Genomic DNA, 27,396 nt, shown 5'->3' on the forward strand with positions numbered 1-27,396 from the left:
GAGCTATTCTGTAGAGTGAATGGAGAAAGCAGCAGCAAGAAACTGAAAACTTCTTTCCACCTCATGGATTGGTGTCTGATCATTTAAATACACCAAGAATCTTGTATACATGTAGTTCACTGAAAGTCACAAGTTTAGAAGCTGAATGAAAATCAAGGATTGAACTTTGAGCAAGTCACCCTACATTGAAATGATTCTTGAGAGTCATCTCTAGCGTTGTTCTACCCATCTCTTTTCAAACTATTTCTAATCTATTTCAGTTTCACCATGCACAAACTGTGTGAAGTCCCACGAGGTGTTTAATATGTATCACAAAACACGGAATGTTCATTATTCACCAGATTTCAGCTCTGAGGGTGAGAACAGTAATACCTCTGGAGTAAGCACTATTGCTCAGTTCTGATTTATGGAGAATGTGAGGAGCATACACCTGCTTACATTGTAATGATTCATCCTGTATTGTCAGCGTTTAAACTACTCACTCCTATCCTGGGGTTGGGGTGGGGTGGGTGGCCAGGGAATCACACAAAAGCACCATCTATGGAAGAAAACAGGTAGTGAGTCCCCTAAAAATTAGGAACATTATTTTAAACATTACAATGCATACAATACGGACATTAGTCGGGCTGACTGTAATCTGTACTTTTGCTGTTTTAAATATACACTCTGTACACATATCACTTGCTCATAAGTTATGCAGGTCGCTGTCTGCCGTGTTTTTACACAGAATCTGTGTTCACTTGACCGGAACTGGTTTTGTGGTGTTTGAAACTTCTTGAACACGACACAACAAATCTTGTCATCTTGAGACCGAGGCCAGGTGAAAGGAAGAATGTGCAAGATATCTCTAGAATTGAGAGAGTTTATTCCCATGTTCGTTCCTCTCCGCCTGTTCACGGCTGTGTTTTCCCGAATGGTATTTATTGACCACATCGCTTTTGCACAGTCATACTTGAACGTCGCATTCTGTAAGCGCGCTTCAAGTAATGGACTCGGTCTATGTATGTTTTATAGCTTCTACGTCAAACATAGTGTTCTTCTGTGCACTGAACAGTTCATACTTCGCAATGACGCTGTCAATATAAGCGGCTAATTCACAAACGTGCATCGCCAATGAACCTGAGATGACGTTAACATGAGCTCATGCCCGAGCACGTCGTGTGTGACGTGCGCGCCCACTGAAGAGAGGCGCTGAATTTCAAAGTCCGAGAGTTTGGCAGCAACCTGTTGCCTGCTAACCAGCCCAAAACCATTGAGGAATATTGTCCATAAAACTAGCAGACTGGCAGTCACATGCACTGTGTTTTAGGGTTTGGGGATTTCTTGCAACTTAACAGTTCTCTTTAAATTTAAGATAATCACGTTTTTCGGAGCTGAGGATTTGATGACCTTCGTATTCACATTTGGAAAACTTATGCTGCGGTGAAAATGGACCAGGTTACGGAGGTAAATTACAACAAATGGATTTAGCTCTATAAAACTTAGTGCAGCTAGCTTGCTAACATCCCAGCTAGATAGTCCGTGAGTAGGTTAGGTCGTTATAGCTAGCTTGTATTTGTAATTGTAGGCAGATTGATAAATAAATAGATTATCTAATATTTAACATATGTAACATAACATGTAACAGGTTGGCCTGTTTACAATGTGGTGCGAATTTTGTATGTTGACGGTGTTGGTCTGACTGTTTGCTAACTAGCGAGGTGACCCCGCTGTTTTTAAACGATAACATGAATCAGGTCAAACCGGATTGTTGGAACCTGCAGTCCATAGCAGGTTAGACTCCATATTACAAGTCTTAGAGGGCGTTGGAAAATATGAAAAAGCTGCAACACTGTAAAATTGTTAGATGTTTATGCAAAATATGAGGAGGAGTACTAGCACATACTGACTGCCGCGGAGGCGACAACATAATATATTACAGAAAGACGTGAAATTGAGCCAAGTCATATCACTCGACTAAATTTTACTGTCATTGCGAGTCTGTCGAGGCGTATGAATAAATTTAAAAAGAAAACTTTTTATAGAGTTGTCCACCCTCACTGACGGCATATATAGGCTATCTCAGCTTTCTGTGCCTACAAATTTAGGCTAAGAAAATATGAGCAATTGCTTAGTCGTTTCATTTCTGACTTCAGCAAAAGTGCACAGAACAAGAACGGTTACATTTATAACATTTAACTGTAGCCTACATCGCCGGTCATGTTCACTCAATGTCTCAGCACGCTCTGAAAGTGCCCTGTGAAAATGTGTCGTAACATGGTGTTTCTAAACTCCCTGCGTGCAGACAGCCGAGCAAGGAAGTGCGAGGCAGGTGTGTTTACAGCTGCCCGACGGGATGGATGTGGAGGAGTGTGGAGTACAGGCAGAGTCCCGAAAGTCCCTGAAACGGCAGAGAGAGCCCCTCGCCAACGGCGAACAGAACTTCCCGTCTTCCCCTCGTGAGTGTTTCTGCTTTACACTCGCGTATACACATTGCCTTTGTGCGTGCCCTGGGTCAGACATTCGCGTGTTTGTTGCCGTAACAGAGCCCCCAGGTGGTCTGAAACGGCGTTGCCTGGAGCCATCCGGGGAGGAGAACGTGAAACCCCTGGAGCTGTGGGGAGGGTCTCCCGGTAGATCACGCCTCCGATGGGCGGAGCAAATGGTGAAGCCAGACACGCCCGTCATTTCGTCCGTGCAGGCCAGGCTGCGGCAGCTGAACCAGAGACGGGAGGGTAAGAAAACCCCCACGCATGTAGGTCTCCCACTCACACACTTGCACTGTCTCTTGTAAATACCAGCAATGTGTGGTTTGTCTAGAAACCCAGGGCTTGACCAGCATATGGTGGGTGGAATCAGGTGGGAAGTATTTGGCTAAAGAAAGTACACCTTCCTTAAGATGCTCCAATTAACGTTATGTTTAAGATCTTGGTCATGCTACGGAAAATATGAGTCATCTACATTCACACAAGCGCACACTTACACATGTACATTCACGCACCAACAAACGCTCACATACTGAGACGCGCATTCTTGCATGTACACTAACTCTCAGGCACACTCATATGCGTACATAAATGCATGTATATTCTCACACACAATAGCAGCAGAGCAGCATATCAGATATCTGCTCCCCGCTCCAGATTCATTTAGAAGGACTCCAGCTGGCAAATCTGTGTTCCCAGGGGCAGCACCACCCGCACAACGATGCCTGTCAGACCCAGGAAGGGGGGCGCTCTCTGGCTGCGATCCCCAAGCTGACGAGGAAGGATCCAGGGCAGAGCTGCGTCTCATCGGTAAGGGAGATATGCCCACTCTGACAAACTGTACTGGTGCACTTGGCAGTAATGCTGGGACTCTGTTTAAGGTGAGGTTTATTGATGACGGTGCCTCCGTTGCTGACAGTGCCTGACCTCCATTTTCCAGGTGACGCAGAGTTCCGTTCGCGGGTGGAGCGGTTTGAGCTGCGGCCCCCGGAAGATGGCCCCTCCCTGTCCACGCCTCGCCCCCGCGTCTTGTCTAGCTTCGCTCGCACCATTCAGCAGAAGCTGCAGAGCGCCGAGACTCCGAGCACGAGCCGCGCTGAACGCATCCGCAGGGTCAGCCTCAGCCACACCTTTTACCTTTACTTGCCTCCTGTGTTTACATTACTGCCATTTAGCAGACGCACTTATCCAGAGCAGACTTACATAGGTTACATTTTTTTTAACGTTACCCATTTATACAGCTGGATATTTACTGAGGCAATTGTGGGTTAAGTACCTTGCCCAAGGGTACAGCGGCAGTGCCTCAGTGGGGAATCGAACAACCTTTCAGTTACGAGTCCTGCTCCTTACCATTACGTTACATTGCCACCCCTGTCTTCCCTTTCACCTGCCTCACCTCCTCTCAGCTCTCACCTGCCACACCTTACCCCTCTAGCTGTCTCACCTCTCACCTTAACCTCTCAGCTTTATCTGCCTCCTGTCTCACTTCTCAGCTTTTACCTGCCACACCTCTCACCTCACACATTTTTCACCACAGCCTCTCAGCCATTTCTACCTTCTGCCTCACCTCCTAGCTTAGACCTACTGTACCTCTCCCCTTTCTTCTCACTGTTCAGCACTTCATTCACAGGTGTGACTAAGGTAACCTTTACCCGACTTGCTTATTTTGCTTTTCGCAGTTTTAACTATCTTAATCCATCTCATCTCTCAGCTGTCATGTCTCATCTGTACTGACCTGCGTCTCACCTGTCGTACCTGGCCCCGCCTCTCACTGTCACACCACTGTTTCGGGCTCAGGAGAGGGAGCAGGAGCTACGCTTGCTGAAGTCCCAGCCAATCAGTGACAATGCCTGGCTGAAGAGGAGCTGGTCGGACCCTTCCCTGGCTGAGGTGGGTTTTGGGGGAAGGGTCAGCAGATGATTGAAATAAGGGTTTGGGCTACACCCAGTACTCTATCCTTTGTGGTTTCCAAACAAGGAGAGACTGATAAAACTCAACACTTGCTGCAGAGCCATTGATTTGTTATAAAGCTGCTGTTTTTTTATTTTTCAGTTTTACTGAAAAATATTATGTTGTGTTGATCAGGCCTTTGACATCTTGTGCTCTCTCTCTCTCTCTCTCTCTCTCTCTCTCTCTGAGATAACTACCGTTTAACATGTGCACCTGTAGAAAACATTGGGGATTGGCTTTGAATTTGGGGTATTTCCATGGGAACTGGGAACAACCCTGGTATAACTGTCTAATCTTAGCACGTTAATACCTAAATGTTTCATGTGATATTTGAACATAGACTAAATGTGACCCCCTGTGAAATGTCAGACATGATTATTAACAATGAAGTCTGTCAAGATATACATCCTCTCCCTCTGAAATGTCATTCACAGTATATAGCCCCCCCTTTAAATACCGTTCATGATACCTTCCTTTGTAAAGTATCATGCCATTATGTGTGCATCAGTTGAGTCATGTCAGGTTCTTTCAATTTTACCGAAAGGTGACTCCGTCGGCACCCTTCCCCCGGGTGTCCCGCCTCAACAGGAAACTTCAGTGGCCCCCCCTGTGCCCCTGGGACGTGAGTGGACCTCTACCTTGGTTTAGGAGGTCCAGGGTTGCACAGAGGGGTTTAGTGGGCACAGGGTCACACGTAGGGTTTTAGAGGGTCTGTGTTCATATACAAATCATGTGACCATGAACATGTTGTATGGTCTGTCACTAGCCTCCTTTTAATTCTCTGAATGTTGTTGTTAAAATCCTCCACTGTAGCAGGGTATGCACATCCTCCCATGCATGTTGTCTGTGGTTTATGTAAACATTTTGTATTGTGTTAAAATTGCATACTTCTTCAAATATTTGTTAATGTTTTGTCGGAGTCAGTAGCTGTGTCAGGTGTGTAGCAGCTGCTAGTGTTTGAAGTGTATAGTCCGTGCCACTGTCTAGTCTAGTGCGTAGCCTGTGTGTCTGTGTTAGGTGTATAGTGTGTAGTTGGAGCTAGTAATGGTGGATGTGTGTGGGTGTTTAGCAGGCTGAGCCTGACGTGCAGGTAGAGAAATCCAGCAGTGACCAATGGTCTGAGGTGGAGCACAGCAGCACGACAGAGACATCGGCCTCATCTGAGGAGAACTCGTGCTTCAGTGAGGAGCCGTGTCCTCAGGTGAAGAGAACAGGTGAGTCAGAGCCAAAGAAGAACTACCTAGAACTGTGACATGGTGACAAAGCAGTATTCTGTCTAGAAAGTAACAGAATAGTTTCATAGCATTGCAAGAGAGCAGTATAGGTTGTGAAACTGGCATATTCTCCCTTAGGGGAGCATGAGGAAGCCCAGTCCCCAACAGGTAAGGAGTATCTGCCTGGAGAGGAGTGTCCTTCAAATAAACACCAGGAAGAGGAGGGGACTACTCCAGATGAACACCAGGAAGAGGAGGGGAGGATTGCTTCAGATGAACACCAGGAAGATGAGGGGATTAATTCAGATGAACATCAAGAAGAGGAGGGGATTAATTCAGATGAACACCAGGAAGAGGAGGGGATTCCTTCAGATGAACACCAGGAAGGGGAGGGGATTAATTCAGATGACCACCAGGAAGAGGTAGGGACTCCTGAAAGATATCAAGGAGAGTTGGGGTCTCCTGAAGATGAATATAAAGAAGAGTTAGGGCTTCCTAAAGGACAACATGAAGAAGGGAGGGCTCTTGCAGGAGGACACCAGGAAGAAGCAGGGTCTCCCTTAGGTGAACCCCAGGAAGAGTTGGGGTCATCTAAAGGTGAAGATAATGGACAACAGGAGGAGGAGAGGGCTCTTGTAGGTGGGCATCAGGAAGAGACCGAATCTCACTCAGGTGAATGCCAGGACGAGTTGTGGTGTCCTGAAGGTGAACACGAGAGAGAGGTAGGACCTCGAAATGGACAACAGGAAGAAAGTGAACATCAGAAAGAGGTGAGGCCTTCAGATGGACCAGAGAAAAAGATGGGAAGCCCAGCTGACAACCAGGATGAAGTGGGGTGTGATCTAGGGAAAGAAGGGTCTCTAGGAGTGGAACAGCAAAAGGCAGACTCTCCAGGTGAAAGGTGGGAAAAGGCAAGGTCTCCAGGTGAAGAGTGGGAAAAAGAAGGGTCTCTAGGTGAACAGCAGGCAGGAGCAGGATTTCTGGGTGAACAGCAGGAAGACACAGAATCTCCTTTCAGTGAGGAGCGTGACACTGGACTTTCCCAGGCAGAGTTGCAGGAGCTTAAGAAAGTCAGCTTTGCTCTGGAGCCAGAAATGATCGATGAGTCAATGGCATCTGAAGCAGGATCTCAGGCCAGCTTGAGGAAGCAGAGTGTGTCAGGTGAGCAGCAAACAAACCTGGGTTTTTCCACGTAACCGTCCTCTTTCTCTCACGCACACACACCAACTGGGTTTCCCTACGTACCTGTCCTCACACACCTGGGTACTGTCAAACGGGTAACTCTCACGCACTCACTGCGGTGTGGGTCAAAGCTAATTTCCCAGCATTCTGTGCAGTGCAGTGTTTATGTGGCGTTTCCTTCTCCACAGATGTGGAGCTGACCTCCCAAGAGGAGATGAACACCTCTGAGATGATCGACCAGATGTTTAAGGGGGTGCTGGACATAACGGTGGAAGAAGAGGAGGGCGAGAAAGAGGAGGATGGGAACGGGAACAGCAATGGTGAAGAGTCAGGGGAGGAGAAGAAAGAGCAGGGGGATGAGAAAATGAACGCTGAAGACGAGAACAAGCCGCTGGACACCAGCTTGGAGGAGCTGCTGACCATCCCTCCCAGCTGCATTCTCTCTCCTCTCAGCAAGTCACTGGCGGCTGTGGTCACCCCGATGGTGAGTCTGCAGACTGTCCCACACCTTCTTACCTTTCCAGGTGTGGATGTGACTCACACCTCTCCTCTTTGCTTCACTTCAGAGAGTGGCCCCCAGCCCCCAGCTTGATCCTCCACCCTTACTGCTAACCCCTGAGGAAGTACCCACCCCACCTGCGGACAGTCCACCTCTGTACAGGTAAGGATGGACACACTTAAGCACACCTTTCAAAAGGGGTCAGAGTTCTGGGTTTAGGACTGAAGGCTCATTCAGGGTTCATTAAGTAACTGTGTTGACATTTGATGTTTTTGATTGACAGCATCGATGCGTATCGCAATCAGCGTCAGCTTTCCCAGCCGCCGGTGCGGAGCGTGACCCCAGCAGTGAGCAGGCGTGTCACTGACAGGTCACGACTTCAGCCCCCTGTCAACACGAAGGAAAAGATCACGGTCAGTAAGGGGAGGGGAGTAGGGGGTGGTGCTTAGCTGAGAGGGGAGGGTGGGGTTAACCATATACAGGGGAGGAACAGTGGTGGGGGTGGGGTCAAGCAGAATGACTGAGATTCTTAATTTGAGCTGCCCCCAACAGCTGCTGAACGAGGAGGCGGCGAAGCTCCAAGGTGTCATCACTCAGACCCTGCAGGCCCTCAGCTGCTGCACGGACGAGGGACATGGCAGGGGGTCTCTGGAGGAGGTTGAGGCCGAGAAACTGCTGCTGGTGTCCTGTGAGTCCCACTGCATCCCCGCTTTCTATCAATATTCTTTCTCCTACTCTTGTTTTGTCACTGTAAACACTGTCTGTTTCCTCCATTATCCCTCACTGTAACTCCCCTCTCTTTCTACCTCTCACTCCCTGGCTTTCTGTTGTGCTTATTTTAGTGGTATTAACCCTTTCTTTTTCACTCTCCTGAGGGCTATCAGAGATTTGCCTTATGCCAATGACCTCCACTCCTCCCTCCAGATGAGAAACGGTCAGCCCTGCTGGCGGAGGTGTCCCGGCTGAGGGAGGGGAACATGGGACAGGCAGGGGTTTGTGACCCTGATTCAAGATCCCTGTCTACGGAGCCTTGCAGGGGAACGGTCACTATAAGCAACGTGCAGCTGCCCCTTAAGGTGGAGTTCATCTGCCCTGCCCGCACACGCACAGGTATTGTGACATTACTACATTACAGTGCACCAATAGAGCAGGTAGATTGTGACGTCACTGAGCTACAGTACGGCTGTTGTTTATGCTCCCGCAGGTCAGCCCACACACTACTTCTTTGTTCTGATTCGCTATGGAGCCTGCAACATTGTGGCCACGCCCTTAGCCACAGCAGCAGATGCCCGGAATGGGGACACCATCTCCTTCCCTACCGCCATCACCCTGTGAGTGCTGCCCGCATGTGCATTCTGAAGTATAGGGCAGGTGTCCTATGTCACCTATATATATATGTACACGTGTAATGCATACATCTTTGGGCTACCAGAACCACAGTCTTGTAGCCTCTCACCTCAGTCTAAATTATCCTGCCCCATCCCCTCAACCCCAGCTGACCCGGCCCCTTTTGTTTCAGGCAGGACATTCGTGCCAACTTCCAGATAGACGTGGAGGTCTACAGCCTGGTGAGACAGGAGGAAACTCTTTCAGGTCTTTTTTGGGGGTTGGTCTCTATTTGGGGTTGGCTCTGATGGTTGTTTCCTTCTGTTTTTGACTCACAGTCCCGGTCTACAGGGAATAACCTGAACATGGAGCGGCGCTCAACAAAGTATAAGGTACCAGTTACAAACTGCATGTATATTGTGTGCATGTGTGACAGTTGAGATATCTTGCCTTAACCCCTGGGTGACTCTTGACACCTCTTTTTCCAGGTCACTCCAAAGAAACTCCTGAACACCATCAGTGTAAGTGTCCTTTCCTTTCCTGCTCCCCCCGTATAGTGTTGTGTCCTTATTGGTACCTATAACTTTCAATATGCTAAAGTCAGCCCTAGTAGGATGGGGGCAAACATCATATCTTGTCATCCTCTTGCACATTCTACCAATCAAATTTTTTCTCTCTTATTTAAACAGAGATTCAACCACAGCTTGACATGTAAGTTCGCCCATTTCTGTTTAATAGTTTAATAACCATGGTAACAATGCTTGTATGGAATGAAGAGAAACCCACTCTGACTGTGGAATATTACCTCCCCCATCCACAGCTGCAACCATGCCCTCCATGAACCCACGCCGCTCCAGTAACTTCTCTCTGGTTGGCTCCCACAAAATCACCCTGGCCTCCCTGGGACAGAGCAAGTTTCCCCTGGACAAGGTTCAGCTCTGCTAAAGCTCATCTGTCTCAATCGCACCGGCACCTCATCTGTCACACAACTGCACCTCACCTATGTCACACCTGTCCCACACCTGCACTCCATACACCTATCACGCCAACACTTATTCCTGTATCGCACTAAACAGCTGCAGAATGTCTCCACTCTTCCTGTGCCTGTGGTTTAAACTGTATAATATATCAAATTCAAAATAGATGTATTTCCTGCCCTTGCACTCTTAGGCCACTGTACAAATCAGTGTGTGTTCGGGTGTCTGGGGGCAGAAATGAACAGCGTTATGGTTCTGAGGGCGAGAGGGTGCCGGTCTGCACAGGCCCTGTTCAGTACTCTGAAGCATGCATTCACTGATTGGAGTTTCCGGTGATGTAATATCTCTTGCTCCCTCCCTCTTTCTTCGGCTCTTTCTCCCCGCCATCTAGATGAAGCTTTCATGGCAAAGCTTGGAGCTGAGCTACAGGAGAAGGTTCCACCGTTTCACCTGTCTTCCTCTACATTGTGTGGATCACATGGGTGTGTCCTAGAGCAGGCATCAAGCAGAACCATCAGATAAAGCTTTACTCAAAGATCTCAAAACCACTGATTTTTACAGTGGGGCTTCTGGGTGAGATCTCACAGGAAGATTGTACTGCAGAGTTGTTAGAGCAGTAGATGGAGCTTAACAGTCTAGACAGAGTATGAGACAGCTCTATACCCTACCAAGAGTATTAGAGTGCTTAACTTCCAGTGGTGGAATTGTTCAGGATTACCACACAGATTTGAGATAATTGACAATTGACAGTTTTAAGGTAAGGAACAGCAGTTAAGAGCTTTTCTTTGGTGGAATGTGACCTCCACCAACCTCTGATTGTTCTGCTGATGAGCTCCTCTGTCATGGGGCTGACCTACGGTCAGTTGTGTGTTTGTCTCTACCACTCATTTTACAGTTACAGATTTGTATCAGCTGCATGCTTCCTTGTACATCTTCCCACACAAAATGATGATCCAAAGTCATGCCTTAATCTTCATTCACTGAGAGACCTCTACAGCCTTGGAGGAATGAACTCCATTACCTTCCAGCACTATAGTTGTGTACCTTCACGTCAGGTAGCTCCAGTTCACTTTGACAGAAGAGATCGTGGCAGGGCAAGCATTCCGTGGTTCAGCCTGCTTCCAAGTCCAATGGTCTGGACTAACAAAATCTGTGAAACTGTAGATCTTTCAGCCCTCCAGGACCATAACATCCCCATCCCCCCACCCCTTTAGACTTGACAGCCTGTTCCGCCCTTCCCCCCCCCCTAGAACCGCCTGCCTAACCAATTCTCCCCATCGCCGACCTACCCACTCCAGGCTGTGGCACTGCTGCTAGCTTTAGCAATGTAGTAACTAACATCCATGGTTACACGGCTGGATTTCCATGTGTTATACATGGTGCAAGTGTGCAGAGTAACTGCATTCCTTTCCATAGGTGCCCTTCCTGTCTCCTCTGGCGGGGAATATCTACTTGCGCCTGGAGTGCGAGGGCCACTCCCATGTCCAACACCGTGGCTTTCTGGTGAGTATGTGAGTGAGTGCTTACAAATGTGTGCGTGAATGTTTTTGTGTGTTACAGAAAATAAAACAACCTAGACATTATCCATTGTGTTTGTGTATTATTAAATGCATTTGGAAAATGTATTCATAAATATGTACAATTCATAATTTTATCAGTGCGATGCAGCAGTTTTACCCCCTCCCTTTTCCAGACCATGTTTGAGGATGTGAATGGATTTGGGGCGTGGCACCGGCACTGGTTCTGCCTAGAAGAGAGCCGTCTGTCCTACTGGAACTACCCTAACGATGAGCACATCAGGGTGGGCATGGCAGCGGGGAAGGCCATATTAGACCTTTAAATAGGCGCTAGTACATACATTGTTTAAGAATACATTTAAGTGTTTGCAATAGATTTGAAGTCATATATATCTTTCCTTGTAAATATTTTGTGTATTCCAATGTTTGGAACAAAAAGAGGAGTTGGTGTTGAAATTTGTTATGAATGGCGAATTTCACCCACTTTTTTTAATTTACAGAGGATCTGTTTTGCCAATACAGTGTTTTAAACTTTAATCCATCAACCCCAGCTACATGATCTGTGCCTCCCCTGTCTACACCCTTTTCATTTCTTTCAACTTCTCCTTTCAGGCACCAGAGGGCAGCATCTCCCTGGCCAGCTGCAGCAGTCACTGTGTAAGGCCTGTAACGAGGGACTCCTGTGCCCGCCCAAACACCTTTGAGCTGGTGAACACTAGGATCCTGCAGCAGAACCAATGTCAGGGACTGGACAAGTAAGACCCTCCTTTATACCTTCTGTCTGTTGGCAGCAGTGTAGCATAGTGGTTAAGGAGCAGGACTTGTAACCGAAAGGTTGCTGGTTCAATCCCCACTAGGACACTGCTGCTGTACCCTTGGGCAAGGTACTTAACCCACAGTTGCCTCAGTAAATATCCAGCTGTATAAATGGATAACATTGTAAAAAAAAAACTGTAACCTATGTAAGTCGCTTTGGATAAAAGCGTCTGCCAAATGAATAAATGTAAATGTAAAATGTAAATGTCTGTTCCGACAAGTTGTGTGCCGAACGTTATCAGATGCTATGTGGGTCCGCTCCAGGCGCTGGTTTTCTGCCGACACGCGTGAGGAGCGGGAGGAGTGGATGGAGAAGCTCAACCAGTCTCTGCTGGACCTGCGCACCTGGAAGCCCCGCCCAGTGACCTCTGACCCCCAGCCCTGTGGACCATCCCGAGAGAGCATACTGTAGGCCCCATGCTAGAATGCAAGTGAGGGGGATACACCACAGCCTCCACATAGTTCTCATATACAATACTTTACGTATACAACATAAAAAAGGACCCGAGTTACGTGTAAAAGTGCAGATTCATGGTACCCAGGAGCTCTCAGGGCCAAGTTGAAGTATGATGAAGCAAAACTGGTTTTGTGGCTGAGGGATCTCAACCTCAAGTCCTGGGCAACAGGAAGGATTTGTTTCGGTGCGCTGTTATTTAGTATTTGTTTACATTTTCTTTGGATGGGATGTTGTGACAGCATTTCCTGACTTTTGAAATTGATAATAAAAAATATATATGTGAAATGGGTATAATGACAAAGGTACCATTTGTCATGTCTTGGAGGATTGGCTGTCTTTATACTAAAGCATGTTTTTATTTTTAAATACGTTTTTTGTTAAACTCAGCAGCTTGCAAAACAGTTTTAGTTCAATGCTTTGCCTCTCGCACAACCTGCTTGCCTCTGGAGCTGCTGAGGTCAGAGGTCAGAGTGCACTTATTTTCCTCAAAGCTGACCCCAAGGTTTTTCATGCTAACACAATTAAATTGAGCACAGTGGTTAGAGCGGCTTGTGTCACAGAGATGATGGTCCTGTCCCGGTTATTTTCCTGTGGGTATTTCTGTCTTCTGTACAAAAGAATAAATACTACTTTAATTGCAATGTATGGTGTGTGATTTTTTTTTTGTCCCTGATCAATTCAGCAGCTGCACCTGTCCGTTGTGTTTGGTATGTCCTGTGAGTTGTAGTCAGTAAGACCAAAATAATGGGAGTAATTGTATCTAGGTGGGCAGTAAAATGTGTAACAGTGGTATGTGGTGATATTGCTGCCAATGTGAATGGAAATGTGTTTATAGTATGAATGAGAAAATCGTATGATTAATAGTCTGACAGCCAGAGGAATAGGGAAGACCACTGTGTAACTGCAGTAGGTGTTACCCTGGAACCCCTCAGTACGCCACACTATCATACATCGCTATTACTGATGCGGTAGTGTGCTGAAGTGAATTCTCCCATGATTAACCTATACGCAAATGTTAACTCCAGTCCTACACTCAATTCCCAGTCTAGCAGAGCACACCAACTGACAGTATAGTCATTTCTGCTGTGTGGAAATATCAGTGTGCGTAAGTGTAACAGCTTCTATACATAACATCCCCATCCTCCACTGAATGGTACTATGTTAAAAAAAAAAAAAAACAGATTTTATGGCTGTTGCCAAAATTTGTATTTGTCATTTTTCTTACATTTTAAGGGTGAGTTAATCTAGGCATGCCCATATCTGGCAAACCCTGCTGTGTGCCTGCCTGAGGACACCTGGAGGTGACAGTGGTTCCATTTATATAGCGGCCATACAAGACTGGTTTAATGTCAATATTCAGCCATAAAATATTCATGTAACAGTAATACAGGAGAGAGAAACATTTACATGTATTTGTTGCTCTTGATAAAGAAATGAAATCATGGTCATTTTGATGCATAATTGAGTAAATTATTCTGTCAGTACTGTGTATCAGTAAGCGATGGTACTCATCTCACACTAATATGTGATCATAACTGTGAAGGACCGATATCGATTGCCATTTTTCTCATTGTTATTAATAATGTCTTTGTTGGTAAAATACCCAGTGATGAACACATGAATTTGAAAATGCCTATGTTGTTTATATTTCAACTGAGATATTTTATTTTTAAAGCCATTTTATGCGGACAGCTTTCATTACGTCGCTTTGCCAGACAACAGCCATGTCTGCGCCCCATGTTGGAACAGAGCGCTTCGGTCACGTGACGGGTGAAGCTGAGGAAGGAAGATGGCTGCCTCCATAAACGCAATGCTGCTTTAAGCTGATTGTGCGAGATCAATTCTGTATTAGATCCTTTAGCAATAGACATCGATAAGACCAAAGAAAAACTGACAGAACCAAATCGAAGACATGAAGACATTCTGTGGGCGTGCGAACCCGACTACGGGTGCGTTGGACTGGGTAGAGGAAAGCGAAGAGTATGACTACCACCAAGAAATAGCCCGGTAGGCAACATGCCGTACACGATGTCCCATCGCTGAGCGCATGCTTATTTACTTTTAAAAAGACAGGTGGCAATCAGAGTACTAAAGTTGCTGATTATATGTAATTTAGGCATACAGCTGTCATGTCTAATATCTTCAGTTTCTTAGCCACAAATTGTTGTAATCCACTTGTTGATGTCAATAATTCAATTGAATCATGTTTATGGATAAAGCTCATTGATTTAATATATCTATACAATAACTGGCTAATTGAAGTGGAGATGTTAGAGATATTTGATGGTTAGCTATAGCCCTAATCTGGATTATTTATGAGACTAGTTGTATAACGATGCTGACACGTCGGGCAAAATTCGCGATTCCACTACAGTACACCGTGTGTATCCACCATGTCTGAGAGAGGTACCTGTTTAGCTGACTGGCTAGTGAGAAGCGCAGAGAAGGCAAGCTCGCTGACTGGTGGTGTGTTTTTATAGGTTCACCATTTACAGCATAAAGTTTATTATCCTCCAAAAATTATCCTCCAGATGGCACTACACTACAGCAAAAAGGATACCCTATGGCAGGATCAATAATTAATCAAGTAGCAAAAATAAAGTAATTGTCTTTCTGCAAAACACACAGCAGGCGCTGACATTTATCATTTTAATTTATCTCGGAAAGGATTTTAGTGTAGCTTGTGTTACTGCGCTTGTGTTGTGTGTGTGTGTGTTTATTACCCTGATTAAAGTTGGTCTTTGTCGCAGGTCTTGCTATGCAGACATGCTCCATGACAGAGACAGGGTGAGTATCCCCTCAGGACCCTCTCCTTGTGAGTGATAACTTTACATACAACTCACCTGTGGGACTGCTCATCTGGGTGAATTTCCTCACCATGGATTCTTCCCCTCGAATGTGGGACACAGAGAAAGAAATATGGATGTCTGTTGCCATTTTATTCTAACAGTCTGAACATGATATGCAGGACAGCACTGGTGTTTTGCGTGGGTGACCATTGAGGTGTCTGCATCACCTTCTCTGTGTCTCACCCTCAGAATGAGAAATACTACCAGGGTATTCGGGCAGCGGTGGCGCGTGTGAAGGCACGGGGTGAGCAAGCCGTGGTTCTGGACATTGGAACTGGAACCGGGCTGTTGTCTATGATGGCTGTTAGTGCTGGAGCCGACTACTGCTATGCTGTGGAGGTGAGTGGAGGGAGAGGAGAGAGGGGAAGTGGTGTTTGAAAGAGGCAGGGGGTGAAAGGCGATAAGGTGTGTATCGGTTGGTTAAAATCCTCTGGGACTCCATAGGTCTTTAAGCCCATGGCAGAGGCTGCTGTTCGCATTGTGGAGAGGAACGGATTCAGTGACAAAATCAAGATCATCAACAAACACTCAACTGAAGTCACACTGGGGCCAGGTCAGGCAAGCATGCACTCACACTCACATATACACACATATATAGTCACACTCATGCAGACTCACACACACAAAAAAATGCATTCATATGCGCACACACACATATGTGGTCACATAGATGCTCACTCACACACACACACATAGGCAAACGCATTCATCTTACAGTTTAATAGTGAGAAGATAATTTTGTCACTGCTAACACCCTGAGTGCACCTTTCTAAATAATCACACATTTGTGTTGTCAGTTTGTTGTAATTACAGTAATGATTCTAATTTCCTATACACTCCTCAACCTTTGGGTCGGTCGTGTTTGTCCTGTCTGACTGGCCTACAGATGGTGACATGCAGACCCGTGCCAACATCCTGGTCACCGAGCTGTTTGACACCGAGCTGATTGGGGAGGGAGCCCTGCCTAGCTATGAGCATGCCCACCTTCACCTTGTACAGGTACAACACGCCCATACTCTCCTTGCACAGGTACAGACATCCCCACACTCACCTTGTACAGGTAAAGACATCCCTACATTTACCTTGTACAGGTCCAGACATCCCCATGTTTCCATTGTACAGGTACTGACACATCTGCACTCATCCTGTGGAAGTACAAACACGCCCGTACTCACCTTGTACAAGTATAGACATGCCCACACACAAAGTACAGACATGCTATGTGTAACACAGCTATGTTTGTGACTACAGGTTTATACGTACATGCATGCGTGTGTGTACATGTATATAAGTATGTATGTGTTCACTTGTGTAACCCCTCTCCCCCCTTTCTCTCTCTCAGGAGGGTTGTGAGGCCATCCCTCACCGCGCCACTGTGTATGCGCAGTTGGTGCAGTCGGAGCAGCTCTGGAGCTGGGCACAGCTGCTCCCCATAGATGTGGAAGGCCACAAGCTCCTGCCCCCGCCTGCGGTCGGCCGGTGTGCAGGAGTGCCCTCTGTCTGTGACATCCAGCTCAGCCAGGTGCCCCAACACGCTTTCACCCCGCTGGGACCCCTCTGCACCATGTTCAGGTGAGAGAGACAGACACACACACACACACACACACACACACGTGCACACACACACTCAATCACTCTCTCTGTCCTTGCAGTGTGGACTTTAGCCGGCCGGTCAGCAGCGCTGCTCAGACCCACTCGTGCAAGTTTGAGGCCTGGGCCAGCGGTCAAGCCCAGGTGGTTCTGTCCTGGTGGACCATCGACATGGACCCAGACGGCACCATCGTCTGCAGCATGGCTCCAAGCTGGACCTACCAGGAGCCCAAGTCTTTCCCTGTAAATATGTTTGACATGAATGTGTTCCTGATGTATTTTACACTGTGGGGTGATTTTTTTTGTGACATTCTGTCATTTATGATTTGATTAGCTATGTTATGAGTGGCTGTGCTGTGTTTATGTGTCTGTGTGTGTGTTTGTATGCAATGCTATGATTAACTGTACCATATATGTGCAGCCCTGCAGTTAGCTGTGCTGTGTGTGCTGTGCTGTGATTGGCTGTGCTGCGTGTGCTGTGCTGTGATTGGCTGTGCTGCTTGTGCTGTGCTGTGATTGGCTGTGTTGTGTGTACAGTGGCGGGATCACTGGATGCAGAGCGTGTACTTCCTGCCTGCGGAGCAGAGAGTGACAGAGGGGGAGGAGCTCAGCCTGATCGTCTCCCACGACGACTACAGCCTGTGGTACAATCTGCACTCACACAGGTAACCGAAAATTCATTTACATTTACATTTACATTTATTCATTTAGCAGACGCTTTTATCCAAAGCGACATACATAGGTTACAGTTCACACACATGCGCAAACACGCACAGTAAATACTGCTCAAACTCATTCAGATGATTCTGGATTTGTATTCATCCTCCACAAACGGAAGGAGTCCCCTGTGCATAATGTACACACACTACACACATGCACATCCACAGAGATGCAATTGATTTACCCTGCTTGTAATATCTTTGCAGTCAGCAGGGCAGCGGCAGTGACTTAGCCCTGTGTCGGCCATGCTGCACCTGCCAAGCCCACTTGGTGTGGACACGCCCACGCTTTGGGGAGCTGAACGACACCCAGAGGACAGAGAGCTACACCCGGGCTCTGCGCAGTGTACGTTACCTTTTTCAGAGTGCTGTGTTTGTATCTGTGTGTCTCTGTGTAATGGTGTGTGTGTGTGTTTGTGTATAATGGAGTGTGTTGTGTGTTGCAGGTTGTGAGGCCTGATAGCGTGTGCCTCGGGGTGAGTGACGGGAGTCTGCTGCCCATCTTTGCTCATCTGCTGGGGGCCAAAAAGGTACCTCCCTCCTCCGCTCCTCAGCCACCACAGTCTCTCTCCTTCAGTCTCATATCCCCTACAGCAGCGTTTCTCAAACCTCTCCTGGAGTACCACTTGTCCTGCATGTTTTAGATCTCTCCCTGCTCCAACACAACATAACGAGTTGATCATTTGAGCCGGCTGTGTTTGGAGCAGGGAGAGATCTAAAACATGCAGGACAAGTGGTACTCCAGGAGAGGTTTGAGAACCGCTGCCCTACAGATTTCACCAGCAAACTGTCTGTTTTCAGCAACACAACAATGTCTTTCTGTCTTCACAAAGACAGTAGTGCAGGTAACCATGTCTGTCTTTCCAGGTGTTCAGTTTGGAGAGCTCCGGCATGTCCAAGCAGGTGATAGAACAGGTGAGTGGAGGTTGTGTCATGTGCACTCACACCTCAGCAGGTGTGGAGAGCCCAGTGCTGATAACTTGGGGGTTAAGTTAGAATTGGTCAACTAAACATGGCCCCACCCATCTCACCTGCAGGTGCTGGAGGCCAACAGCCTGAGGGGTGGGGTGCAGGTGCTTGGGATGCGGCCTGACCAGCTAACTGCGGCGGACCTTGGAGGGGAACAGGTATGTAGTCCTGCCTTTTCCACAGGTGTCTGTGCTCCCTGTGTGTCTGTGCTTGCCGTCCAAGCACATCCTGTGTATCTCTTATCATAGTGGGTAAGAGCGTCTGCTAAATGATGTAATGTAATGTAATCTGTGCTGCAGGAATCTGTGCTCACTTTGTGTGTGTAATCGCTGTGCCAGTCCTGGCTCTACAACAGTACTCTCTGTGTGTCTATGCTTGCTGTTGCGGCATGTTCTGTGTGTCAGTGCTTGATGTGACTGTGGTCGCCGCGTGTCTGTGCTCTCTGTGTGTCAGTAGTCATTGTGTGTCTGTACTCCAGGTGTCTCTGCTGGTGGGAGAACCATATTTCAGCACCAGTCTGCTGCCCTGGCACTCCCTGTTCTTCTGGTACTGTCGGACTGCGCTGGCCCAACTTCTGCGAGCCGACGCCACCATCCTGCCCCAAAGCGCCACACTCTGGATGGCAGCCGTGGAGTTCCGGGTATGAGAGGGGCTGTGGACGGGGTCAGAGGGCAAGGAGATTACAGGACAGCCATTAGACTGTATTTACTGTTAATGGCTAATAACTGTCTCTCTCACTTCCTTCCTGTCTTTCTCTCAGGACCTCTGGAGAATCCGAGCTCCGTGTGGCTCCTGTGAGGGCTTTGATGTTCAGCCCATGGACGAGATGGTTCAGGTGGGAATGACCTCTGACCTTCAGACATGTATCTGATAGAATGCCAAAGAGAGAGCAGTTGATAGTTTTCAGTGTAATGTCCACATCTTAGAAGACAGAAGGAAGCAAAAGTCAATTTCAGTCAAAAGTTCATTCATCTTCCCCAGAATGTGTGTTTGCCTTCTGCAGGATATAGATATGGATTTGAAGGTTAACATGTGCATGTACAATTATGTGCTTATCTGTTTTTTTTCTATTAGTAGTTCTACTAGTAGTTCTTTTTTATGGGGATGCTTTCACGTGCTGGTCTCTTGCATTCCAATGAAAAAAAGGCAAAAATTGCTCAATTTCAAATTTTGGCAAAAATCACCATGGTTCGACAAGTCATATAATCATGTGTGGGGGGTGTTTTGTCAGCAGTTATGGGGTTCTGGCTGGACTCAGGGGTCATGACTTTCTACTCTCCCTCTGGTCTGACTCTCGACTTCTCTCCTCTTCCTTTTCCCTTGCTCTCTCACTCAGCGCTCTTTGGATTTCCGGGAGTCTCGCGAAGCAGAGCCACACCCTCTGTGGGAGTACCCCTGCCGCGCCCTAACCCAGCCCTGCCCTGTCATGACCTTTGACTTCCGGCAGTGCGTCCCTGAACAGCCAGTCAGCAGCCAGGGATCTGCTCCTCTTGTGAGGTGAGGGCTGCAGCTGTAGGGAGCCATTTTGAAAAGCAGCATCTGTCTAGATCTGGGTTTTGTTTTTCAGTCGTTGCTGTACGCTGTATCCGATATATGGCTATATCCACTATTTCCTATATGACCTTGGCAAAAAACAACCCAGGCCATAGTTCTCAATGATCAGCATACAAAGGTCAAGTCTATTTTAGACACTGGAAACTTAAAATCATTTGCTCAGTTGTAGTCTGCATCATCATTGTTTCACAATTGTTCATTGTTAAATGATTTGCTTTACAGGAGGGGCCGTTGCCATGGGGTGGTTTTGTGGATGGAATACCAGTTAACCGATGACATCACAGTGAGCATGGGTCTCACCAGGCCAGTCAGCGAGCAGGTACTCATGACATCACTCTGCTGTGGGTGCAGGGGCATGCTGTGTTCTTTTCTCTGTTGTGTTGTGGTTTCTCTGGATTATGCTGTTTTGTCTACATTGTACTGTGGTATTTCTGTGGATTGTGTTATTATGTCATAGTCATATCATTATGTGGTTTCCTGTCCTGCAGGGTGCCTGTGAATGGAATCCCCATCGGAAACAGGGCGTATATTTCTTCAGTTCCTCCTATGAAAGCATCGGGGATGGACGAGACACAGTGTCCTATAGCCTGACCTTCGACCCCAGTAACGGTGATATTAGAATGGACTTCTCTGCATCTATGCGTCAGTGACCCTTGACCCCCAGCACTGCAGGCTGAAGAATGTCCCAGCAGAGCCAGTGTATTGGACATGGCCTGTTTTATTCCATGTCACCATAAGACTATCTTTTCAACTGTTTCATAAAAAAATACCCTAATCTGGAGACGTTCATTACATGGGCTATATTCAAAAATTGTGATTGTTGTGGGTCTGGCAGCACGGTCTTCTCAGCATTTCTGAAAGCAGGCATTACCTGATAGGGGCAGCTGGCCCATCAGAGGGTAACACTGCAGGACAGATGACATGATAGGTCATGATTGCTTTTTTTGTTTTTTTCCTCATCGTGTTTACAAAGGAGGCGGGGCTTTATTTCAGGGGCTTTATGTCAGTGTAACATAAGGGAGATGGCCCTTATACATTCCGCTGGAAACTTTAGCCTGAGAACCATTCTGGGTCCCTCTGCTTTTCTGATCCAGCTCCCCCACAAGGCTGCACATGAGGGAAGGTCAATCCTGTAGCCCCATAGCAAGGTAAATACAGTTCCACTACTGACCAAATCTACAGCCAGACACTAGGGTCAATAGTTTCAGTGCTGACAGAAAGTGCTAACAGTTACCAGTTTAAATACTGTTCCAGTACTGTGAAACTACAGCTAGATTCTGACAGTTACACCCTATAGTTACAGCTTACACTTACACTTAGGACTAAGTAAATATATTTTGAATACAGCCAAAACGCCACTGAATACCATCAAGCTGACTTAAGTGTTAGTCTTTTCCCCAAGTCCAAGTATTCCTCTCAGTTTAGTATTTTTACTGGCATAAAATATGTCCTGTAAATATTACCAAAGCAAAGTATGCTTCATAATAGTTAGATATACACTTAAATAACATAATTTAAACAACATATAATTACAATGCTGAACCTGTAGTTTAGCCTGTAAATTCAACATTGCAGTTATATGGTTGTTATAATAATGACATTACAGTAAAAATAATTTGGAGAATTGATTACATATTTTTGTTAAATTACTTTAGCACTATGAATCAGTGCTGGGTGATTACTCACTGTCCCTCAACCTGTGGCAGGCTGAGATGTATTGTGCTGCTAGCAGTTCTGTTGGTTTTTTTCCCTAAACAGGACATGCAGTTTTTTATCGTTTGCTGTGAAGTTTTTTCTTATATGAAGAAAACGATTTAAAAGATTTCACTGAGTTCAGACTTTTTTCTAGAATGTATAAGGAAGTGTTCTCCTGTCTTCACAGTGTGTTTGATCTTTTTAAGGCAACCATAATGTTTCTGTGTGCTCTCTTCAGTTGCTAGGGTGTGGTTCCTCAGCCTGTACTATGCCATGGTTTGCCTCTGTCTTGTTATTTCTGATGACAAAGGGATATTCAGTATGTGTGTGTATTCCGTTTTGCCCCGTAAAAGAATGGATTTCATTTTGGGATTTGTGAATTTTGGAGTTGTGTTAAGGTAACACAGGTTTCGCCTCTGATTTCTTTGAATCTAACTGGCAGTTGTGAGGCAGTGCAGACCTGAAGAGCATTTGTGTGGCACGTTTTCAGCTGGGCACCTTTAGGGAACAGACTTTTTCTTTTAATGCATTGACTGTCAAGTCAAAGCTCCCCAATGTACTGATTTTCTGTGTAAGGTAGTAACAACTTTCTGTGTATTCAAGGAGTGTAAAGCCGGATATCTGGGGGTTTTTGACAGACCATAATCGGTGTGATTTCTAAATGAACTGCCGGGGCCATAGCAGTTTTGCTTCAGAAGATCCAAGTTCTGCTGTACCTTGAGTTGAATAAAAGATTTTTTTTATTCCTTCCCTGGATTCAGGTCTCTTTTTCTCAAGGACATAAGGAGCAGTCTCACCAGTTCTTGGAGGTTTTACCTTCTTGGCAGCTCTGTCTCTGCAGATGGGCCATCTAAGGGTGGAGAGATCAGGCTCCAGACAATTTTTGGACTGGGTTAGTTAAATGAAGTATAGTACCTTACTGGCCTGAATATAATCATGGTGTTTTCCACCAAAACAGGAATATAAGGTAAGTCAAAATTGCAACAGCTGAATAGTCCCATTCAGTCCAAGAACATACAACCCTCATTGTCCAGACTATGCTTGCATCACCCAGTCATTCCAGAAGCCTGCAGCCAATCCATTTACTCAGTGCAACTGAAGGTGGTACTTTTGCCATCATGGCAAGTTTGTATTTTCTCTGTAAAATCATGGATACTTGTATAAACCCTCCGACACCTTTCTGTGCACTTTACACATTGGTGTAAATTGAAATGTGGATAGAAACTACAATTTGTCACCAGCGGTATTTGGCAGGACTACTGTAGGTTATCGTGGTATGCGGATGTGGAACCATTATCAGATGAAATTTAGCATGGACCTTTTGCTCTATAAATATTTTACCAATATTGGTTTCTTTTCTGCGTAATTGCCTAATCTAATCTTTTTTTCTTCTTCTCAGAATCCATCACTCAAGAATTTGAGGATGGGATACTGGCTACCTTGGTGAAGGCAATTTTATTTTGGCAGCGGTGGCTATACTTATGAAGTGGTCCACTGCAAGCCCCATGGTTAAAGTTTTGCCCATGATAGTGCGCAGTGTACTGAAGTGCTTTGGTTAGAACCAACCATGTGGAAAAGACTTACGATTACCTTCGACTATGAACATAAAGCAGCTCTGAGTCTTTAGGCAAAATCCCCCATCAGAATATTCTATCGGAGTGTACTGTGTCCATGCATGGGGAATTTATACCAACGTGGCAACAGTGTATTATGACGTTTTTAAGATGATGCCGGTACACTGACCTGCGGAGTACTGACGTATTTCTTATGGGCCGAAAAACAAAACCTGCATCGGCTAACTAGCTAGCTAGGCGCTACTGTATTTGTTTTGCAGGCGCAGCAGGTTATGGCGGTGCTGCTCAGAGGACTACGAGCGGGGCGAGCCCTGCGCGGTCTCAGTAAGGGTGAGCAGTGCGTTTGCTGGGTAGCTAGCTGGCTAATTTATCTAGCCTGGCTGTGCGTCCTCCAAAAGCCCGAACGCTTTGGCCTCGGTGTTTCGTACGAATATGTGAAGGTGCCAACATACTAGCTAGATAGCCAGCGTACTTTAATGGGTGGGAAGGTGATTGTCAAGGACAGCGTAACATTAGTCACACCAACATTTCTGTAACTGTATGGATATAACTTGACATGACATGCCAGGGTTATCTTACGCTAGCTCCCGTTAAGTTACTGCCAGGGCGTAAGGAGACGTCTTCGCCAAGATCTGTAGAGTTCGCTGTTTACTCATATCATTGGTTCTCCTTCGGCTGTTTAAAAACCAGCTGCTTAGCTAGCCAGCCATTCGCAAAATGATAGCACATTTACTGTATTGGGAAAGATTACTAACAGGGCATGCGACTTCAGTGTGGATCTTTTAATAGCTTGACTGAGTCTAGATTGTTGTATCCAAATGAATATTTTGCTTTTTTCTTAAGTAGTAGTGTTTGACAGCAACAGGAGCATATCCCTCGTCAGGTAGCTAACCTACACTAACATTAAAAAACGTTTTTTCAACGCAAAACTCTCTCTCTGAGCGATGAAGAGGAGCAGTGCTTCTTATGGAAATTACTGTGTCAAATCATGTATCCATACAGTAGAGACTAAAGTGTGTAAAATTAGTTCATTAAAATTAAAATGAGAACTTTTAAATTTCTAGGGGTCTCTTAAAATGTGACAACAACTTGCCATACGGTGCTCAAAAGAGTAACGTAAAGCACCTGGTGTGCAATCTTAAACGGCGACATCACCTTGCTTTCCAGTAACGGTTCCAGTGGCCACAAGCCCGCACTGCACTGGTGTGCGACGCGGCTTCCACCGAGCTGTTCTGCTGCAAGTACAGAAGGAGTCCGATCCTGATGACTCCTCCTCCACTACCACCTCCTCCTCCTCCTCTTCCTCTTCCTACCACCAGCATTACCAGGCTCATCCATCTGAGTCAGAGCCGGCCTCGTCTGCATCGGAGCAAGAGACTCCAACCCCCAATACAAGGTCAGCACCAGGCTAGGTCACATGTAACTGACCCGTGGCACACAACGGCAGCATGTTGCTGTGGTGTTGCAGAAACATTGTGAGAAAGTTGCCTGTTATTCTAGACAGGCATTTTCCAGGCAGCCGAAGTTTCTGCAGTTGTGGTCCCTGCTTAAGAGTATGGAGACACACACCTTTGCACATTTTTGCGCAGTGTTGCTATGATGCTGATGGGTGATGGTGTATGCTCTCCCTGGGCATACGCTATGCCATCCGTGCAGCTACACAGACCAGGCAGGGGAGGAGAGCGAGGACTACGAGACAGAGGAGCAGCTGCAGGCGCGCATACTCACGGCAGCGCTGGAGTTCGTACCACAGCATGGCTGGTCTGTGGAGGCCATTTCTGCAGCAGCAGAGGTGTGGGGGAGAGGATGATGGGAAATGTAGTTTTTTTTTTTTTTTTTTTTTTTTTATAAAGTTGTGGTTTGCCAGGAGGTCACGTCCCTTGTGTCTGTCTCTCTCTTGCGTGCCAGACACTGGGCCTGTCATCTGCTTCTGCTGGCATGTTCACCAATGGGGCGGGTGACCTTGTCCTGCACTTCATCGCCCACTGCAATGCCCAGCTGACCGAGACGCTGGCCGAACAGCACAACCAGGTTCAGCTGGGCCAGGCAGAGTGAGTGACCACACCTTTGTACACACTCACTGCCTCACAAAAACACATATTCTCTCTCTCTCATACACACACTCACTGTCTCACATAAGCACATTTTCACTCACTTGCCCAGACACACACACACTCACTCACTCACTCAAGCATCCAGCTTTTTCAAGTGTTGCTGATGAGTCAGCGCAGAACGATTGAGTTCTTACCACTGTGTGTTTAAGGGTGCACTGTGGTCATCTGTCTGTCTGGGGCTGATTCCATCATTGTGTGGGGGGAAGGGCTGGTGATGTCAGCCAACATCTTAAAAACCACACTGTTTCAGAAAAAAGACAACAGCTGAATTCCTGAGAGACGCTGTGGAGATCCGACTGAGGATGCTCATCCCGTACATTGACACCTGGCCACAGGTAAACTTCTTACTGTACTTTCAATGGGTACAGGTAACCCTCGTACTCGCCCTGGCCCCAGGTAAATTGTTAAACCCCTAATGCCACGGGTACTTTTTAACCCCCTTGCTCGCTTCCTTTTTTTTCCTCTCTCTCTCTCTCTCTCTCTCCTTCTTTTTCTTTCTTTGTCTCTCCCTTTGTTCCCTGCATTTCTCTCCCTCTCTCTCAGGCCATGAGCATCCTGCTTCTTCCCCACAACATCCCCGACAGCCTGAAGCACCTCTCCACGATGGTGGATGACATCTGGTACTACGCCGGGGACCGCTCGACAGACGTGAGTGGGTCCTCTAAGCCTAAATACCCCTCCCCCCACTTCCTCCTCACCCCCTTCCATCAGCAGCTCTCCTCAGTGCGGCCTGCCTCCTCAAAGGTTACTACCCGCTTCCTCCTCTTCTCCTTACGGCACTCACACTTGTTCTCCCGCCTCTCCCTCCTTTGTTTTCTCCTTCCCTCTCTTACACTTCCTAATCCTCTCTACCTTCCTGTGTCTCCTCATCATGACCCTCCTCTCTCTACTTTCATATGAAGGTGACTTCTTTACTAGGCAGCTTTGTCACAGCTTAAATCAGTATTTAAATGTAGTGGTCTAAGCCGTTCTCTGTCTGCTTCTCAACTTCCCCCTTTCTCTGGGCCCCTGTGTTCTCTCTCTTCCTCCGTCTTCTCCACACCCTCTCTCTTTCTCTTAGTTGAACTGGTACACGCGGCGGGCAGCTCTGACTGGGATCTATAACACCACGGAGCTAGTGATGCTGCAGGACTCCTCCCCTGACTTCCAGGACACCTGGGCCTTCCTCGACAACCGTATCAATGACATCGTCAACATGGCCAACACAGCCAAGCAGGTACTTGCTTTGTGTGAGCACAATCTCTACTCTGAGTTTAGGGTGATAGATGCCTGTTCTTATGCACATAGTCTTTGCTCCATTGTCTTGTTCATTGACTGTCTGTCCTCCCCACAGGCACAGGCCACTGGGGAGGCGGTGGTGCAGGGGCTCATGGGAGCTGCAGTCACGGTGAGTGGGTGCCTCCTGATTGGTTAGTTAAGAGGATGTGCTTTGTAAAGGCCTTAGTGTCAGTGATTTTCAACACCCCTCCTTCTTTCTTTCCCTCACTCTCTCTACTCCTCTCACATTTTCCCTCCTTCTCTCTCTTCTTTTCTACCTCTTTTGTTTCTTTCCTTTTCTTTCTCAGCTGAAGAACCTCACAGGGATGAACCAGCGCCGATGAAGCAGGAAGGGGCGGATTGGGGGTGGGATGTTGTCTCCTGACACCCCTTTTTACCCACTGCTGTCCACTGTGTCAGGCTGAGATTGTATTGCTGGGCTTATGGCCCGGGTTATTCTTTTCTCTTGAATGCAGCTGTGATGTTTGTAGGGATTTGTTGTTGTTGTGTTTCTTGCTGCTGCAGGCTGAGTCCACTCCATAGGCCCCAGGTCACTGTGCCATAGGTCTGCTCCATCTCTAATCTTGGTCCGAAGAAGGCGGTGTTTAGCTCACACGGTTGTGGACACTTTCCCCACTCCTGCAGTGCTCCTCTCTCCCTTTGTATAAACAA

General features: G+C 46.9%; 3 protein-coding genes across 4 annotated transcripts; all 3 read left to right on the forward strand.

The window, feature by feature from the left end:
• The first annotated feature begins 1,416 nt into the window (after nucleotides 1-1,416).
• Nucleotides 1,417-12,583, forward strand: si:dkey-30c15.10 (uncharacterized protein LOC559353 homolog). Its single transcript, XM_036544228.1, has 22 exons — nucleotides 1,417-1,446; nucleotides 2,285-2,438; nucleotides 2,526-2,714; nucleotides 3,165-3,275; nucleotides 3,406-3,578; nucleotides 4,263-4,355; nucleotides 5,485-5,629; nucleotides 7,000-7,295; nucleotides 7,378-7,472; nucleotides 7,594-7,723; nucleotides 7,863-7,998; nucleotides 8,235-8,420; nucleotides 8,515-8,641; nucleotides 8,830-8,878; nucleotides 8,975-9,028; nucleotides 9,125-9,157; nucleotides 9,326-9,347; nucleotides 9,457-9,566; nucleotides 11,030-11,116; nucleotides 11,307-11,414; nucleotides 11,743-11,885; nucleotides 12,211-12,583. Exons 1-22 carry the CDS (start codon nucleotides 1,429-1,431, stop codon nucleotides 12,356-12,358), a joined length of 2,607 nt encoding a protein of 868 aa, XP_036400121.1. The 5' UTR covers nucleotides 1,417-1,428; the 3' UTR covers nucleotides 12,359-12,583.
• Nucleotides 12,584-14,193: 1,610 nt separating this feature from the next.
• prmt7 (protein arginine methyltransferase 7) lies at nucleotides 14,194-21,492 on the forward strand. The gene is made up of 17 exons (XM_036543671.1): nucleotides 14,194-14,410; nucleotides 15,154-15,190; nucleotides 15,442-15,591; nucleotides 15,697-15,805; nucleotides 16,139-16,251; nucleotides 16,595-16,824; nucleotides 16,905-17,085; nucleotides 17,380-17,507; nucleotides 17,769-17,907; nucleotides 18,008-18,091; nucleotides 18,429-18,476; nucleotides 18,599-18,688; nucleotides 19,009-19,170; nucleotides 19,291-19,365; nucleotides 19,867-20,027; nucleotides 20,307-20,403; nucleotides 20,573-21,492. The coding sequence occupies exons 1-17, from the start codon at nucleotides 14,316-14,318 to the stop codon at nucleotides 20,732-20,734; spliced, it is 2,061 nt and encodes a 686-aa protein (XP_036399564.1). The 5' UTR covers nucleotides 14,194-14,315; the 3' UTR covers nucleotides 20,735-21,492.
• A 2,058-nt stretch (nucleotides 21,493-23,550) lies between these two features.
• Nucleotides 23,551-27,396, forward strand: LOC118788002 (ubiquinone biosynthesis protein COQ9, mitochondrial-like). 2 transcript variants are annotated; one of them, XM_036543816.1, is made up of 9 exons: nucleotides 23,551-23,683; nucleotides 24,521-24,749; nucleotides 25,010-25,145; nucleotides 25,262-25,404; nucleotides 25,718-25,802; nucleotides 26,011-26,115; nucleotides 26,528-26,683; nucleotides 26,801-26,854; nucleotides 27,033-27,396. In XM_036543816.1, the coding sequence occupies exons 1-9, from the start codon at nucleotides 23,626-23,628 to the stop codon at nucleotides 27,066-27,068; spliced, it is 1,002 nt and encodes a 333-aa protein (XP_036399709.1). In that variant the 5' UTR covers nucleotides 23,551-23,625; the 3' UTR covers nucleotides 27,069-27,396. The 2 variants fall into 2 exon arrangements, with proteins under 2 accessions (XP_036399709.1, XP_036399708.1); XM_036543815.1 differs by lacking the exons at nucleotides 26,528-26,683; nucleotides 26,801-26,854; nucleotides 27,033-27,396 and having other exon boundaries at nucleotides 26,011-26,501.

This window comes from Megalops cyprinoides, chromosome 13 (assembly GCF_013368585.1).
Source record: "Megalops cyprinoides isolate fMegCyp1 chromosome 13, fMegCyp1.pri, whole genome shotgun sequence".
NCBI lineage: Eukaryota > Metazoa > Chordata > Actinopteri > Elopiformes > Megalopidae > Megalops > Megalops cyprinoides.